At 43.6% G+C, this 15443-nt stretch overlaps 1 protein-coding gene across 5 annotated transcripts in view; it reads left to right on the forward strand.

Moving 5' to 3' along the window:
* The first annotated feature begins 949 nt into the window (after positions 1-949).
* fancg (FA complementation group G) overlaps positions 950-15443 on the forward strand; it is a 60209-nt gene continuing 45715 nt past the window's right edge. For 2 of the 5 annotated variants that reach the window (XM_048539897.2, XM_048539873.2), the window contains exons 1-4: positions 950-1088; positions 5667-5751; positions 11695-11823; positions 12918-13108. In XM_048539897.2, the coding sequence (XP_048395854.1) occupies positions 1014-1088; positions 5667-5751; positions 11695-11823; positions 12918-13108 (480 nt within the window). In that variant the 5' untranslated portion in view covers positions 950-1013. Of the gene's footprint in view, positions 1089-5624; positions 5752-11694; positions 11824-12917; positions 13109-15443 lie in introns of all 5 variants that reach the window. The other 3 variants (XM_048539906.2, XM_048539889.2, XM_048539880.2) reach the window with 3 other exon arrangements.

Genomic DNA, 15443 nt, shown 5'->3' on the forward strand with positions numbered 1-15443 from the left:
CAATCTGGGAAAAGGATTCTGACCGTCAAAACTATCTATGCATTTCATAAGTTTGTAGATTTCTATCAAGTTTCCCCTCAGCCTGCATTACCCAAGACTAAACAACCTGATTTTTTTTCTAGCCTCTCCTTACAGCTCGTAGCCTCTAATCCAGGCAGCATCCTGGTAAACCTCTTCTGCGCCCATTGCAAAGCCTCCACATCCTTCTTGTGATGTGGTGACCAGAGCTGAATGCAAAATTGTACTCTAAATGTAGCCTAACCAAAGTCTTATTATAGGTGAGATAACACGGTGTGAAGCAGGATGAATTCAGCTGGCCAAGCAGCATCAGAGGAGCAGGAAAGTTTGATCAGAAGGGGCTCGATACGAAACGTCAAACTTTCTTGCTCCTCTGATGCTGCTTGGCCTGCATTGTTCATCCAGCTTCAAACCGTGTTAACTCAGATTCTCCAGCATCGGCAGTTCCTATTCTCTCATAAGTGGGCACTTGAGAAAAAAAACTTACAATGGAGCAAAGATAGACTGGTTGCTCCACAGACCTAATGTGAGTTTAATGGATCAAACGGCCTCCATCTGTGCGACAATGCACAATCCTAGTTTGCGAGGAGCTGAGAATAAATTCCCGAGCCGAAACATCGACTTTCCTACTCCTCTGATGCTGCCTGGCCTGCTGTGTTCCTCCAGCTATACACTGTGTTATCTCTGATTACAGCATCTGCAGTTCTTGCTATCGCTAGATAAAAGCACCATTGATGTCTAAAGCTGTGATAACATTTGGCTACAAGTACAGTGAGTATAGCCCCGGTTGTCTGAATTGTATTTTAAAACATTTTTTAATCGAAGTGTCGCCATTACCCGCGCTGTGCCTTTGTTTTTGATTGACGTGTCCTGTAACCAATTAGTGAACGCGACTGTCCAATCAGAAGGGCAGATTGTGGCGGATGTTGCCTGTTTGCACAAGTTGTCACGTTAAGTTCTGATCCCAATCCGTAGGAAGGAATAAACCTGGAGCGATGGAAAGTGGCCTGCATAGGGGATGTTTGGAGATGTGGAGCGAAGAAAACCGCATTTTAGTGGTACAGTTGAAGGTAAGGCGGATTTTAGAGAGGCCTCATATTAGTGAACGTAGAGCAAGATTCGTGCTTTACATAATTCTGTGTATTGTTGAAGTTAACGTTGTGGCGGCAGTCCTATCTAAAATTACAAACCGTAGAAAACTTGCTGTTTAAAATGAAATTCGTGTATGTTTTGGAGCAGGCTTACTTTTTACTTGAACTAAACCTCTAATTTAGGACGGAAGGGAATGTATAATGGACTGTGGTGGGAGCATTGTCTTCCTGATTTGTGGTGATGACCTAGACCCTGATGTATAGGTTGCAGTTTCAAAATTTGCTGACGACATAAAAATTGGAATTATTGTGAACTGTGAGGAAAATAATGTAGAACTCAAAACGAAATAGGTCATTTGATGAATGTACTGACAACTGGCAAATTAAGTTTAATGCAGAGAAACGTGATGATTAATTTTGGTAGGAAGAACATGGAGAGAAAATCTAAACTAAAGCACACAATTTGGAAGAGAGTGCTGTAGTTAAGAACCTGAGTATATAGGTGTACTGGTCATTGAAATTGACAGGACAGGTTGCGTTCCTAGACCTTATTAATAAGGGCAAAAAAAAACAAGAGTAAGAAAGTTATGCTGAACTTGCGTAAAACACTGCTTCATAGAACATAGAATAGTACAGGCCCTTTGGCCCACAATGTTGTGCCGAACTTTATCCTAATTCTAAGGTCTATCTAACCTCCACCCCTACTTTATATTATCATTATGCCTATCTAATAGCTGCTTAAATGCCCCTAAGTGTCCTGGGTTTTACTATTGATTAGAAACTTGCCTGGACCAGCTATATTAATACAGCGGCCATGAGAACAGGTCAGAAGCTAGGAATACTGCAGCAAGTAACTCCCACCTGATTCCCCAGAGCATGTCTACTATTTACAAGGTACAGGTCAAGAGTGTGATGGAATAGTACCCACTTACTTGGATGAGTGCAGCTCCAACAACACTCAAGCTTGATATCATCTAGGATACTTGCCTTCTTTGCTTGGTCCTTTGAGGAAAGGAGTTGGGATGTCATGTTGGGCTTGTGCAGAATGTTGGTGAGGCCTCTCCTGAAGTGGTGTGTCCAGTTCAAGGAAGGATATTATTAAGCTGGACAGAAGAGATTTACCAGGATGCTGCTGGGTATGGAAGGCTTGAGTTATAAAGAAAGGCTGGATAGGCTGGGACTTTGTTCACTGGAGTGTAGGAGGTTGAGAGGTGACGACATAGAAGTTTACAAAATCGTGACAGATATACATATGATTAATAGTTATTGACTTTTCCCTAGGTTGGGGGATTTCAAGATTAGGGGGCATGTTTTTAAGGTAAGAGGAGAGAGATTTTTAAAATCTATGAGGGTTTAAATTTTTACACGAGGGTGGTTTGCGTGTGGAATGAACTTCCTGAAGGAGTGGTGGATGTGGGCCCAGTTAAAGCATTTAAAATACGTTTGGATAAATACAATCCTTGCACCGTATTTTGTATCAAGCTCGAGTGTTGCTGCAGTTTCATCCCACAGTCCGAAGACATGCAGGCTAGGTGGATTGGCCATGCTAAATTGCCAATACTGTTTACTACCCAAACTTTGGGCCTGATATGTAGATGACACCTTTTGTGATTATTAGATTAGATTCCCTACAGTGTGGAAACAGGCCCTTCAGCCCAACAAGTCCACACTGTCCCTTGAAGCATCCCACCCAGACCCATCCCCCCTATTACTCTCACACCACTGAACACTACAGGCAATTTAGCATGGCCAATCCACCTAGCCTGCACATCTTTGGACTGTGGGAGGAAACCGGAGCACCCGGAGGAAACCCACGCAGACGCAGGGAGAATGTGCAAACTCCACACAGACAGTCACCTGAGGCTGGAATCGAACCTGGGTCCCCGGCGCTGTGAGGCTGCAGTGCTAACCACTGAGCCACCTTGCTGCCCCGTGCTGGTTATTATACGCACTAAACTGGAAGAAACCCACTGACATCCTTAAACAATAAATATAAACTAACCTCCTTACTGGGATAAAATTCACAAAACAAGAAGAGAACAACAACTGACTACCCTTCCTGAACACAAAAACAACAGGGAACTCCAGACTAGTGTATATGGAAAGACCACACAGACAGAGCAAATACTCAATTACACTAGCAACTACCCCAGCACCCACACATGGAGCTGTGTCTGGATACTGTTTAAACAAGCCACAACAAATTGCGACAACCTGGAACTATGCAAAACAGAATAGGAACACTTGTACAGAGTCTTCAGAAGAAATCGATACCTGAAAAACACAATCCACCATCACCTCCACGGCAGACCACAACAGGAAGACACAACATGATCAGAATCACTTATCACCCTACCATATATCAAGGACATTTCAGAGATGACCACAAGACTATTCAGACCCTAGGTATCAGAGTAGCCTACAAACCGATAACCATCCTATAACAGCTACTGACGAATATAAAGGATCCTATGTCCAAAACCAGCAAAACTGGGGTAATATACAAAATACTGTGCAAGGACTGTGAGAAACACTACATGGGCCAAACCAGAAGAAAATTGACTCTATGGATAGGTGAGCTCCAACTATCCACCAAGAGACACAACCAATTCTCGCTTGTCTCACCACACATGGGCAACATGGGACACAAACTTGGCTGGGACAACACATCGATAATCGCACAAGCCAAACAGAGGGAATTTCTGGACGCCTTATTCCAACTGGAACTTCATGAACAAATACATATTAGACCCTGTGTACAAACCATTGAGAAACAAAATTGAAAGTGATGCCAACCACCCCAGCAAACCGAGGCATAGAAATAACAAGCTGACAGAACACCGATACTTCACCAGAGGCACACTGACTATGTTAGAATCATAGAATCCCGACAGTGTGAAAACAGGTCCATCGGTCCAACAAGTCCACACCGACACTTGGAGCATCCTGTCCAGACAGATACCCCTATAACTCTCCTAATCTACACATCCCTGAACACTACGGGCAAACCGGGAAACGCCAGGGAATTCCTGAAAGCCTGATATTTGAACCGGAACGCCACCAACAAACACATTGAATTAGACCCTATGTGCAAACCACTGAGAAATAAAACCGGAAGTAATACCAACTGCCCCAACAAACTGAGGCATGTAAATAACGAGTGGGATAGAGCACCAATGCTTCACCAGAGTTGCACTGATGATGTTACCTTGCAGAATGACAAAACGTTTGCAACCAAACCCATTGAGACTATCTGTCATTCATTGATTTTTCTAAATTTCAATGAATAGAATTCCAATTTGTTTAGTTTGCTCATAAGTCAATCCCTCCATACCAGAGAACATCCCAGAAAAACTTCTCTGAATTACCTCCACCAAAATAAAATGTTTCGCGAGAAGACCAGAAGTATCTCAGCTCTGTAGATGTGGTCTCATCACCACCTTGCAGTAAGACTTCCACACTCTTATAGTCCAACCCCCTTGAAATAAGGGCCAACATTCCATTAGCCTGACTGATTATCTGCTACATCTGTGTGCTAACTTTGTGTTTTGTGCACAAGTGCTCCCAAGTCCCTTTTGTTTTGCAGCTTTCTGCAACTTTGTAACGTGGAGAAAGTTTGCATTCAAATTAGCAGTATTGAGGAATTGAGTATAGGAGCAAAGAGGTCCTTCTGCAGCTGTACAGGGCCCTGGTGAGACCACACCTGGAGTATTGTGTGTAGTTTTGGTCTCCAAATTTGAGGAAGGACACTCTTGCTATTGAGGGAGTGCAGCGTAGGTTCACGAGGTCAGTTCCCAGAATGGCGGGACTATCATATGTTGAAAGATTGGTGCGACTGGGCTTGTATTCACTTTGAGTTTAGAATGATGAGAGGGGATCTGATTGAGACATATAAGATTATTAAGGGATTGGACACTCTGGAGGCAGGAAGCATGTTTCTGCTGATGGGTGAGTCTAGAACCAGAGGACACAGTTTAAAAATAAGGGGTAGGCCATTTAGAACAGAGTTGAGGAAAAACTTCTTCACCCAGAGAGTGGATATATGGAATGCTCTGCCCCAGAAGGCAGTGGAGGCCAAGTCTCTGGATACTTTCAAGAAAGAGATGGATAGAGCTCTTAAAGATAGTGGAGTCAAGGGTTATGGGGATAAGGCAGGAACAGGATACTGATTGTGGATGATCAGCCATGATCATAATGAATGGTGGTACTGGCTCGAAGGGCCGAATGGCCTAGTCCAGCACCTATTGTCTATTGACTAAATGTATAATTTTCCTTTGGGCCCAGCTTGCAATGGTCATCTGTCTGTCAGTAATGTAAAAAAAATTATAGACACATATAAAGAATGACAAAATCAACAACAGAATAGATGCAGCATAATACTGTAATATTGTGGTATGAATTATTTAAGAATGTAGAAAAATTTTAGTTTTTGTTTTAAGAAAATTGTCTTAATGTTTAAGGAAATGTACCTGTATCTTTTATAGGCAGTAGCTTTTACCTTTTATCTCGACACAGGGTTAATTCTGTACACTACCAACTTTTCTCTTCTCCAACCAGAATATTTCTGTCCATGCTGCAAATTGGAGAGAAATTGTGCAACAGAGCTATGTTTCTTTCAGCAAACTACTGGAGAAAATCCAAGGTAGATGGACTTATTGATGCTACCTGCACTGTAGCTTGTTTGTTTGTGTTATCATTTAGTGTTTGTATCTAGCCATCTCATGGAAAGATACATAACTGACTATGTAAACAATTTGGATTTATATAACTACTTTAATGTGTTGTATGGTTACAAAGTGCTGCATGTTAACATTCTTAAGGAGAACTTAACCCTGAGCCTAACAAGAAGATATTGGTGTCAGTGCCTGAATGCTTGGCCAATAGAGTTGGTTTTTAAGAATTGTCTTAAATAAGGAAAGCAAGGTAGAAGCAGAAAGATTTAGAGACAGAAAGAACAAAGACTTGGGACCCGGGCACAGAACCTATCATTGGAACTGTTAAAATCTGGGATGCATAAGACGCCAGAATTAGAGCAATGCTATACATTGGAGGGTGTGGAGCTAAAGGTGACTTTAAGTGTAGTGGAGGAATGTGGTAGAAGACGTGGTAAAACAAGGGAGAGAATTTTTAAATTGTAGTGCTGCTTAATCAGGAAATCAGTGAAGAAAAGGCCAGAGGTTTACAGGAATTGATCTGAATTAGGATGTTGGAAGCAGAATTAGAGTAGTTACTACTGACTTCCACTTGCAAAGATGGTCAGGTCTGCAGGTTTATGCTTTGTTCACTAGTACACTACTTTTATCAGGATTCTTGGTGGATGATGTGCTGAAATGAACAAATTTCAAACGAAAACAATGTTTTGGACATGTCTGTAAAAGTTTCCCTGGTTCACGTTTCAGTCTCAATTCTTTGGGCTTTTACTGTGAATAAAGAGGTGTATTTGGCTCATTATTTGCCTTGTTTAGTACTAAGATGTGGTGCTCATTAGAGGAGAATGAACAAGGCTGACAGCTCAAAAGACTGGTTTTGTAGCCAGATAGGCCCGTTGAAGACAATATTTATTCAGATCATTGGGGAGGAAATGTTTTAATTTTAGAGCCAGCCCTTGTAATGGCCTAGTCTGCCATTACACACTACTCATTGTTATCCAGGATGGTGGTAGAATAGGATGATCCAGCCTGAGCTCCTCAGCTGTCGGGTTCCTTTTTCTTTTCTTTCTATTTTTCTCCTCTTTGAGGCTTCGCTTTGCCCCCTCACCTCCCCAACCTTTAACTGCCCTGCCCTACCCAACCCAGAGAACATAGAACAGTGCAGTACAGAACAGGCCCTTCAGCCCACGATGTTGTGCCGACCATTGATCCTCATGTATGCACCCTCAAATTTCTGTGACCATATACATGTCCAGCAGTCTCTTAAATGTCCCCAGTGATCTTGCTTCCACAACTGCTGCTGGCAACACATTCCATGCTCTCTCAGCTCTGTGTAAAGAACCCGCCTCTGACATCCCCTCTATACTTTCCTCCAACCAGCTTAAAACTATGACCCCTCGTGTCAGACATTTCCGTCCTGGGAAATAGTCTCTGGCTATCAACTCTCTCTATGCCTCTCATTATCTTGTATACCTCAATTAGGTCCCGTCTCCTCCTCCTTTTCTCCAATGAAAAAAGTCCGAGCTCAGTCAACCTCTCTTCATAAGATAAGCCCTCCAGTCCAGGCAGCATTCTGGTAAACCTCCTCTGAACCCTCTCCAAAGCATCCACATCTTTCCTATAAAACGGCGACCAGAACTAGACGCAGTATTCCAAGTGCGGTCTAACCAAAGTTTTATAGAGCTGCAACAAGATCTCACGACTCTTAAACTCAATCCCCCTGTTAATGGAACCAAAACACCATATGCTTTCTTAACAACCCTGTCCACTTGGGTGGCCATTTTAAGGGATCTATGTATCTGCACACCAAGATCCCTCTGTTCCTCCACACTGCCAAGACTCCTATCCTTAATCCTGTACTCAGCTTTCAAATTCGACCTTCCAAAATGCATCACCTCGCATTTATCCAGGTTGAACTCCATCTGCCACCTCTCAGCCCATCTCTGCTTCCTGTCAATGTCCTGCTGCAGCCTACAGCAGCCCTCTATACTGTCAACGACACCTCCAACCTTTGTGTCGTCTGCAAACTTGCTGACCCATCCTTCAATCCCCTCATCCAAGTCATTAACAAAAATTACAAACAGTAGAGGCCCAAGGACAGAGCCCTGTGGAACACCACTCACCACTGACTCCCAAGCAGAATATTTTCCTTCTACTACCACTCGCTGTCTTCTGTTGGCCAGCCAATTTTGTATCCAGACAGCTAAGTTCCGCTGTATCCCATTCCTCCTGACCTTCTGAATGAGCCTACCATGGGGAACCTTATCAAATGCCCTGCTGAAGTCCGTATACACCACATCCACAGCTTGACCCTCATCAACTTTTCTAGTCACATCCTGAAAGAACTAGTCACATCCTCAAAGAGAGTGGAGTCAATGGAGATGGATTACGGCCGGAGCCCCAGTGGGAGCTGAGTGCTTGGGCTGAGACCCGCGGCTGATTTGCGGGCCGAGTCCTGCAACAGCAACAGAGCTAGTGTGGGGTGGGGTGGAGCAGAAGGGGGTGGCCAGTGGAGTGAGTGCAGGCCAGTTCTGGGGGTGCGGGGGGCAGCGGTGCAAGTGCAGGCCAGGGCCAGGGAGAGGCAGTGGAGCGAGTGTGGGCTGACTGTCAGGCAAGGCCAACACGTGGAGGCATGTTCTGAGGCCATTGGACTGGGATTCATGTTGGAGAGGGACTGCAGCTTAAGTATTTCTGCAAGCTTTTGTTGTCATTCTCGACTTTTAAACTCTGTTCCCATGCTAACCTTCTGTTTTAAACTCTGTAACAAAACTGAAAGTATCTGTACCTAGGATGATGCAGATTGGCAACGTTACAGACATTTCGCTGGACTTGTTTGAGTGCACCTGACAATAAAAGCTATTCTGTTCTAGAATGTGGGAAGGCATCCACTGGTCCATTGAAATGCTCTCGACTAACAGTACCAAACAGCAGAACCGAGGCATGACTGGAGTTGGGTGATGTTATAGAGGTGGAAATAGACAATCTCAGTGATGGCTAGCTCTCTGGTTTTAAAAATTCACCTTGAGGTAAAATCTAATCATACAATTCTGCCTTGGATAGTTGCCAGGGAGTGAGATTATGTAAATTGCAAGAGAACAGATTTTGTGGTAGGAACTGAAAAATGTTGTTGTTGGCTTGAAAGGGTTAAATATATATGGGGGCTATGATCTGAAGGTATCGTGCAGACTAACTGAAGATCTCGAAAGACTCAGACCAAAGGCCAGGCCCTCCCAACAGATTATTTGGCATATCCTTGTAACATGTGATAGTTGCAGAAGTGCAAGAAACAGTGTCTTGTTTACTTAGTTATCCCAGAACCTAGCAATTCTCATCTACACCAGATCAAGTTGGAAGTCATGTGACCTTCACTTGACGAAGGAGCAGTGTTTCAAAAGCTTGTGATTTCAAATAAACCTGTTGGACTATCACCTGGTGTTGTGTGATTCCTGACTTTGTCCACCCCAGTTCAACACCAGCACCTCCACATCATACACTAGATCAAGCAAACCTTGGAAAAACATCTACCTGGAAGGTTTTGGTGGTGCATGCAATATGGTGTTTAGCCTCACCAACCCATGTGGTGATCACTGGCGATCGCAAGATTTACTTTAGCTTCGCCACAGAACATTGTGATCTGAAGACTGACCTGTCTATTCATATAGCATAGTGAGCAGTGCTGTGAGTAGCAAAGATGGAGATCTGAAATGAACTCGAGAAACAAATCTCTCAGCAACAATTGACATTGAAGAATTCTTTAAGGAACAAAACCAAAGCATTTCAAACCTGCTAAGAGATGAGCTGGAACAGAAAAAATATGTAGCATCTACAATTTGTATCACAAGGGAGTGATCTGTGGGAGCAGCCCCCAGTCTCCGTTCAGTTCGTTAGCAAATAGACTTCAAAGACAGTGCCAATCAAAAGTAAAAGACCCCGTGTAAATGAGAAACTTTCCCGATCCCAGTAAGTCAGGCTGAAAGGGCATGTGTTTAAAAAATTATTTACAGATCAGATTGGCATCACTGCCAAAGCTTGCAGATACTGCAAGGGACAACAAGGTGTGGAGCTGGATGAACACAGCAGGCCAAGCAGCATCAGAGGAGCAGGAAGGCTGACGTTTCGGGTCTGGACCCTTCAGAATGGCTAGAAAAAGGTGGAGGAACTGGCCAAAAACTTTCAACTTTGATCACAGAGTCCGAGGCATTATGGACTCTAAGAGTGGGTACACGTTGAGCAGCTCTGCTATAATAGGGTCATTTTCACGAGATGTAACTTTAAGCCACAAAAAGTGGGAACTGTCCATGAAAACTGGGGAAAGGCAGGAATACTCAATTTTAGCTTTGAAATGAAGGAAAACCCTAGAGTACAGCAGCAACAGGAGAACAAGCACATTACGGCAAAACTACAAATCAGTAAAGCAAATAACACATGTAAACATGTTAGGAGCTATGGCATCAGGATTGGCATTGCCAGGGATAGCAATTTTCCTTATAATAACAACTTGACATCATTCCAATACTGATATTTGTATATCTCATTATTCATTTGTGCTATAGGAAGAAATTTCGCATGGCTTGAGAGCAGCATCCTGTTAGTGAGACCATTCCAGAATCTAGGGAATTTTGGAAAATTTACACCAAATACATCTAGTATCTGAACAGCCACTTCTTTTAACACCCTGGGATTAAGCCAATCAGGACTTGGGCAGTAATCAGATTTTTATTTCTAACAATTTTCTCTAACTTTTTTTTCTAATGATTGTAATTATAGTCCCTTCTCCCTTTGCCTCTTGGTTCTCAATAATTTCTGTGATGTTATTTGTGCCCTCTATGGGGAAAATGGGTGCATAATTTCTGTTCAATTCATCTGTCATTTCCATACTTTCGATTACTAACTTCCAGATTCTCTCACTCTGGATGCTCAGTTATTCTCTTTTTTCCGTTTTACACACTTGTTGAATTTTCTTTAAGTTTTATGTATGTTTAGCTATCTTTCTCACTTCCTCTCAGTCTAATTTCTCCTTACTATCCTTTTAGTTATGCTTTGTGTTAATTCTGTCCAGTCTTCTGATGTGCCGCTAGTCTTTGTCACTTTTTACACTTTTACTTTCAATTTCATATTTTCTTTAACTTCCTTTGTTAACTACGGATGGTGCACCCTTCCCTTGGTGTCCTCCTTTTTCACTGTAATTTATCTTTTCTAATGATAATGAAGTTTCTCCTTTAAATGTCTGCCGCTGCATACGTAGCAACATCTATTAACTTAACTTCCCAGCTTGTTTTAGCTAGCTCTGTCTTTTGTGTTCTCATTATTGCCCTTTTTTACATTTAAAACAGTTTTAGACCCATTTTCTGTCCTTCAGACTGAATGTGAAATCCAAACGTCTTATCAATACTACTTTGGGGCACCTTTGCTATGGTATCATTCAACAATGCTGTCTTTTTCCATATTTTGAGATCAACAATAGCCTTCTCTTTAACTGGTTTTAGAATGTGCTGTTCTAAGAAATTATACCAAAAGCACGTTCTCCCGTGAATGAATTGTTATAGTAGTTCTTTTTGAAATCTATGATGGCTAGTTCTATTTGGGTATGTGGTAACTTCATCCTTAATAAGCCATTCTTACAATTCTTCGATCACGGGTAATAAATTAACTGACTTCTGGAAAATGTGCCTTGAGTTGATTTGTGTTTCTTGCCCTGTGTTTGTTGAAGTAATTAATCTCTGGATCTTCTCTGTGCAATCGTTTGAAGTTGGAACTTGCACTCCAGTGTTGAATCACTGATGTAGTAAAGTTCAGTGGTACAATATTGACTGAGTCATGTGTTGTCTTTCATTGTCAAAACAATGGATAAATGTTGCAGTATGGAGTGGCCAATCGGCTAGGTAACCTTTCCTTTGATTGGAGTCCATAACTAATTCTTTATGGTCCTTGTGCAGGTCTGCCACCAACTATACCCAGCATTCCCTTGGAACTGACTATTCTATACAATACAGTTGTTTTAAGTCTCAGTTTGTCTGATGTCAACCAAAGTGTTAACTCTCTGTTGTATGAGGGACTTGTCCGAGGTGAGTTTTAAACTTTGTCAGGTGAATCGGGCATTATTTGCTATAACCACTGTTTTTATATGTGTTCATCATTTACAGGTTCAAAATTTTTCCGATTTACTTTATAGCCAATTACTGCTGCATTTATAGGGAAATGTGGCAATGAAATAAATCTCCAGGAGATCACTTTGAGAAATGTGGAGAGACTGGGCTTAGTTTAATTTCTAATTGAAGAGGCAGAATCTTTGACAGTGCAGCATTCCCTCTGTACTACACTGAAGTGTCAGCCCAAGTTATAAGCTGGAATCTCGGGTGTGGGACTCAAACCTGCAAACCTCTTGAATTGAAGTGAGTGCAAGCACAGGTTTGCAGCTGACATCTGTTAGAGGCCTTGAGACAGCCTTACCCAAGTGCATGAGAGCAGCAGAGTGACTTGCTCATCACTTTTCTTACTCTCCTCAGGAGGAATACCCCAGCTGCTTGCTCTTCAGGGGTAGTTTCTGTGACTGGATTGATGGAGAATGTTTCCTCTTAGTGCTCTGTTAAAACATTTGGTCTGATTTCGTAGAATCTCGACAGTATGGAAACAGGCCATTCGGCCCAGCAAGCCCACACTGCCCCTCTGAAGAGCATTCCACCCAGACCCGTCCCCCTACCCCTGTATTTCCCAAGTCTAACCTACCCAACCTAAATGTCCCTGTGTACTATGGGCAATTTAACACAGCCAGGCCACCAAGCCTGCACATCTTTGGACTGGGGGTGGAAACCAGAACACCCGGAGGAAACCCACGCAGGCATGGGGAGGACATGCAAACTCCACACAGACAGTCACCTGAGGGCTGGAATCAAACCCAGGTCCCTGGTGCTGTGAGGTAGCAGTGCTAACCATTGAGCCATCGTGCTGCCCACTTCATTATACTTAGCTTGCTGCAACTAAATTATTTCATTTTAATTTGTCCTATTGAGTTTAAATCCTCTTGATTTTTTTGTCATTTTCTTGACCCAAATGTTTTACTAATATAGAAATAAAATTATAGCAGGAAAAATTTAATGCTTATTAATACTTTTTAAGTTGTTTGGTGTTTTGTTTTAACTTTTATTTTCCCAAAAAACAGGGTTAGAAGCTTACGATGCACATTTTGATAGACTGGACATCACGAAATTATGGGCAATGATATTTCAGAACATCAATGACCCAAATTTTATACAGGCAGTTGATCAGCTGATCTACTTGCAATGTGTCCTGTGGCTGGTTTGCAATCAACTGGAGAAGATTGATAATGTACTTCACTTATTAAGAGACCGAGTAAGTGAGCAAAGTAGCTGTGGATTAATTGTGATTGTTATGCTCTAGGACTGCTCTGCATATTTTATCCTGGAAAAGACTTGCAGCCAAGCTATGATAACATTGTATTTTAGCAAATGGCTTGTCTGGAACGATTAGCTTCCTGATCCAACCCCGTGCTGAGGTATGTGAGCAGATGAATGTTGCTAGCAGTGTAATTTGAGAACCACTTGCTCTGTGCCACCTGCAAAGAAGTAAAGAATAAAGAATAGAAGAATAGAACAAATGAATAAATGGCCGAGGAACTGATGCAAGGGAGAAGGATTCACCTGAATTGGAAAGGGACTAATACACTGCCAGGAGATTTGCCAGATCTGCTCATGGGGATTTAAACTCGTGGCAGGGCTGGGCGAATTAATAAAGAGGATTGATGAGGGCAGAGTGGTGGACATGATCCATATGGACTTTAGTAAGGTGTTCAACAAGGTTCCTCATGGTAGACTGGTTAGTAAGGTTCTATCACATGGAATCCAGAGAGAACTAGCATTTTGACTACAGAACTAGCTCGAAGGCAGAAGACAGAGGGTGATTACATTGAACAATCACTTTTCCGCACCTACACTGGCCCTAAACCCCACCTCTTCATCCGTTACATTGATGACTGTATCGGGCCGCCTCATGCTCCCACGAGGAGCTCGAACAGCTCTTCCACTTCACCAACACCTTCCACCCCAGCCTTCAGTTCACCTGGACCATCTCTAATACCCCTCTCTCTCTCATTCCTGGACCTCTATCTCCATATCCGGCAACGACCTCGAAACTGATGTCCATTTCAAGCCCACCGACTCCCACAGCAGCCTAGAATACACCTCCTCCCACCCACCCTCCTGCATAAATGCAATCCCCTATTCCCAATTCCTTCGCCTCCACCACATCTGCTCCCAGGATGAGGCATTCCACTCCTGTACATCCCAGATGTCCTCGTTCTTCAAGGACCGCAATTCCCCTCCACCCCCCCCCCCCTTCAGTAGTCAAGAATGCCCTCGACCGTGTCTCCCGCATTTCCTGTAACTCATCCCTCACACCCTCTCCCCGCAATTTAAAAAAAAACGAAAAAAGAATTCCCCTCATCCTCGCGTACCACCCCACCAGCCTCTGGATCCAACACATCATTCTCCAACACTTCTGCCATCTGCAATCTAACCCCACCACCAAAGACATTTTTCCATCCCCACCTTTGTCTGCCTTCAGGAGGGACCACACTCTCCATGACTCCCTTGTCCGCTCCACACTCCCCTCTCCACCACACCTGGCACTATTCCCTGCGACCACACGAAGTCTATACCTCCCCCCTCAACCCCATCCCAGGCTCCAAGAAGACTTTCCACATCAAGCAGATGTTCACCTGCATGTCTACTAATGTGGTATACTGCATCCGCTGTACCCATTGTAGCCTCTTCTACATTGGGGAAACCAAGCGGAGGCTTGGGGTCTGCTTTGCAGAACACCTCCGCTCGGTTCGCACTAAACAACTGCACCTCCCAGTTGCGAACCATTTTCAACTCCTCCTCCCATTCCTCAGGCGACATGTCCATCCTGGGCCTCCTGCAGTGCCACAATGATGCTACCCAAAGGTTGCAGGAACAGCAACTCATATTCCACTTAGGAACCCTGCAGCCGAATGGTATCACTGTGGACTTCACAAGCTTCAAAATCTCCCCTTCCCCCACCGCGTCCCAAAACCAGCCCAGCTCATCCCCGCCTCCCTAACCTGTTCTTCCTCTCCCCTCCTCCCACCTCAAGCTGCAACCCCACTTCCTACCTACTAACCTGATCCTGCCCCCTTGAACTGTCCGTCCTCCCTGGACTGACCTATCTCCTCCCTACCTCCCCACCTACACTCACCTTTACTGGCTCCAACCCTGCCTCTCTAACCCATCAGTCTCCCCTCCACCTGTCTTCTCCTCTCTCCCTATTTATTTCAGAACCTCCTTCCCCTCCCCCATTTTGAAGAAGGATCTAGGCCTGAAACATCAGCTTTCCTGCTCCTCTGCTGCTGCTTGGCCTGCTGCGTTCATCCAGCTCTACATCTTGTTATCTCTTAAGCTGACGTCTGTGTTGTCCCAGTTGAATTCATATCCTTCTTGTCCATATGTATTGAGACCAGTGAGAATTGGTTGCGTCTCTTGGTGGACAACACATTCATTTATAGCACAAACCAAACAGAGACATGCCAGGGAATTCCTGGAGGCCTGGCATTCCAACTGGAACTCCATCAACAAACACATTGAACTGGACCCGATATGCAAACCACTGAAAAACAGAACTGGAAGTAATGCCATCCACCCAGCAAACT

The sequence above is a fragment of the Stegostoma tigrinum genome, chromosome 1 (genome assembly GCF_030684315.1).
Source record: "Stegostoma tigrinum isolate sSteTig4 chromosome 1, sSteTig4.hap1, whole genome shotgun sequence".
NCBI lineage: Eukaryota > Metazoa > Chordata > Chondrichthyes > Orectolobiformes > Stegostomatidae > Stegostoma > Stegostoma tigrinum.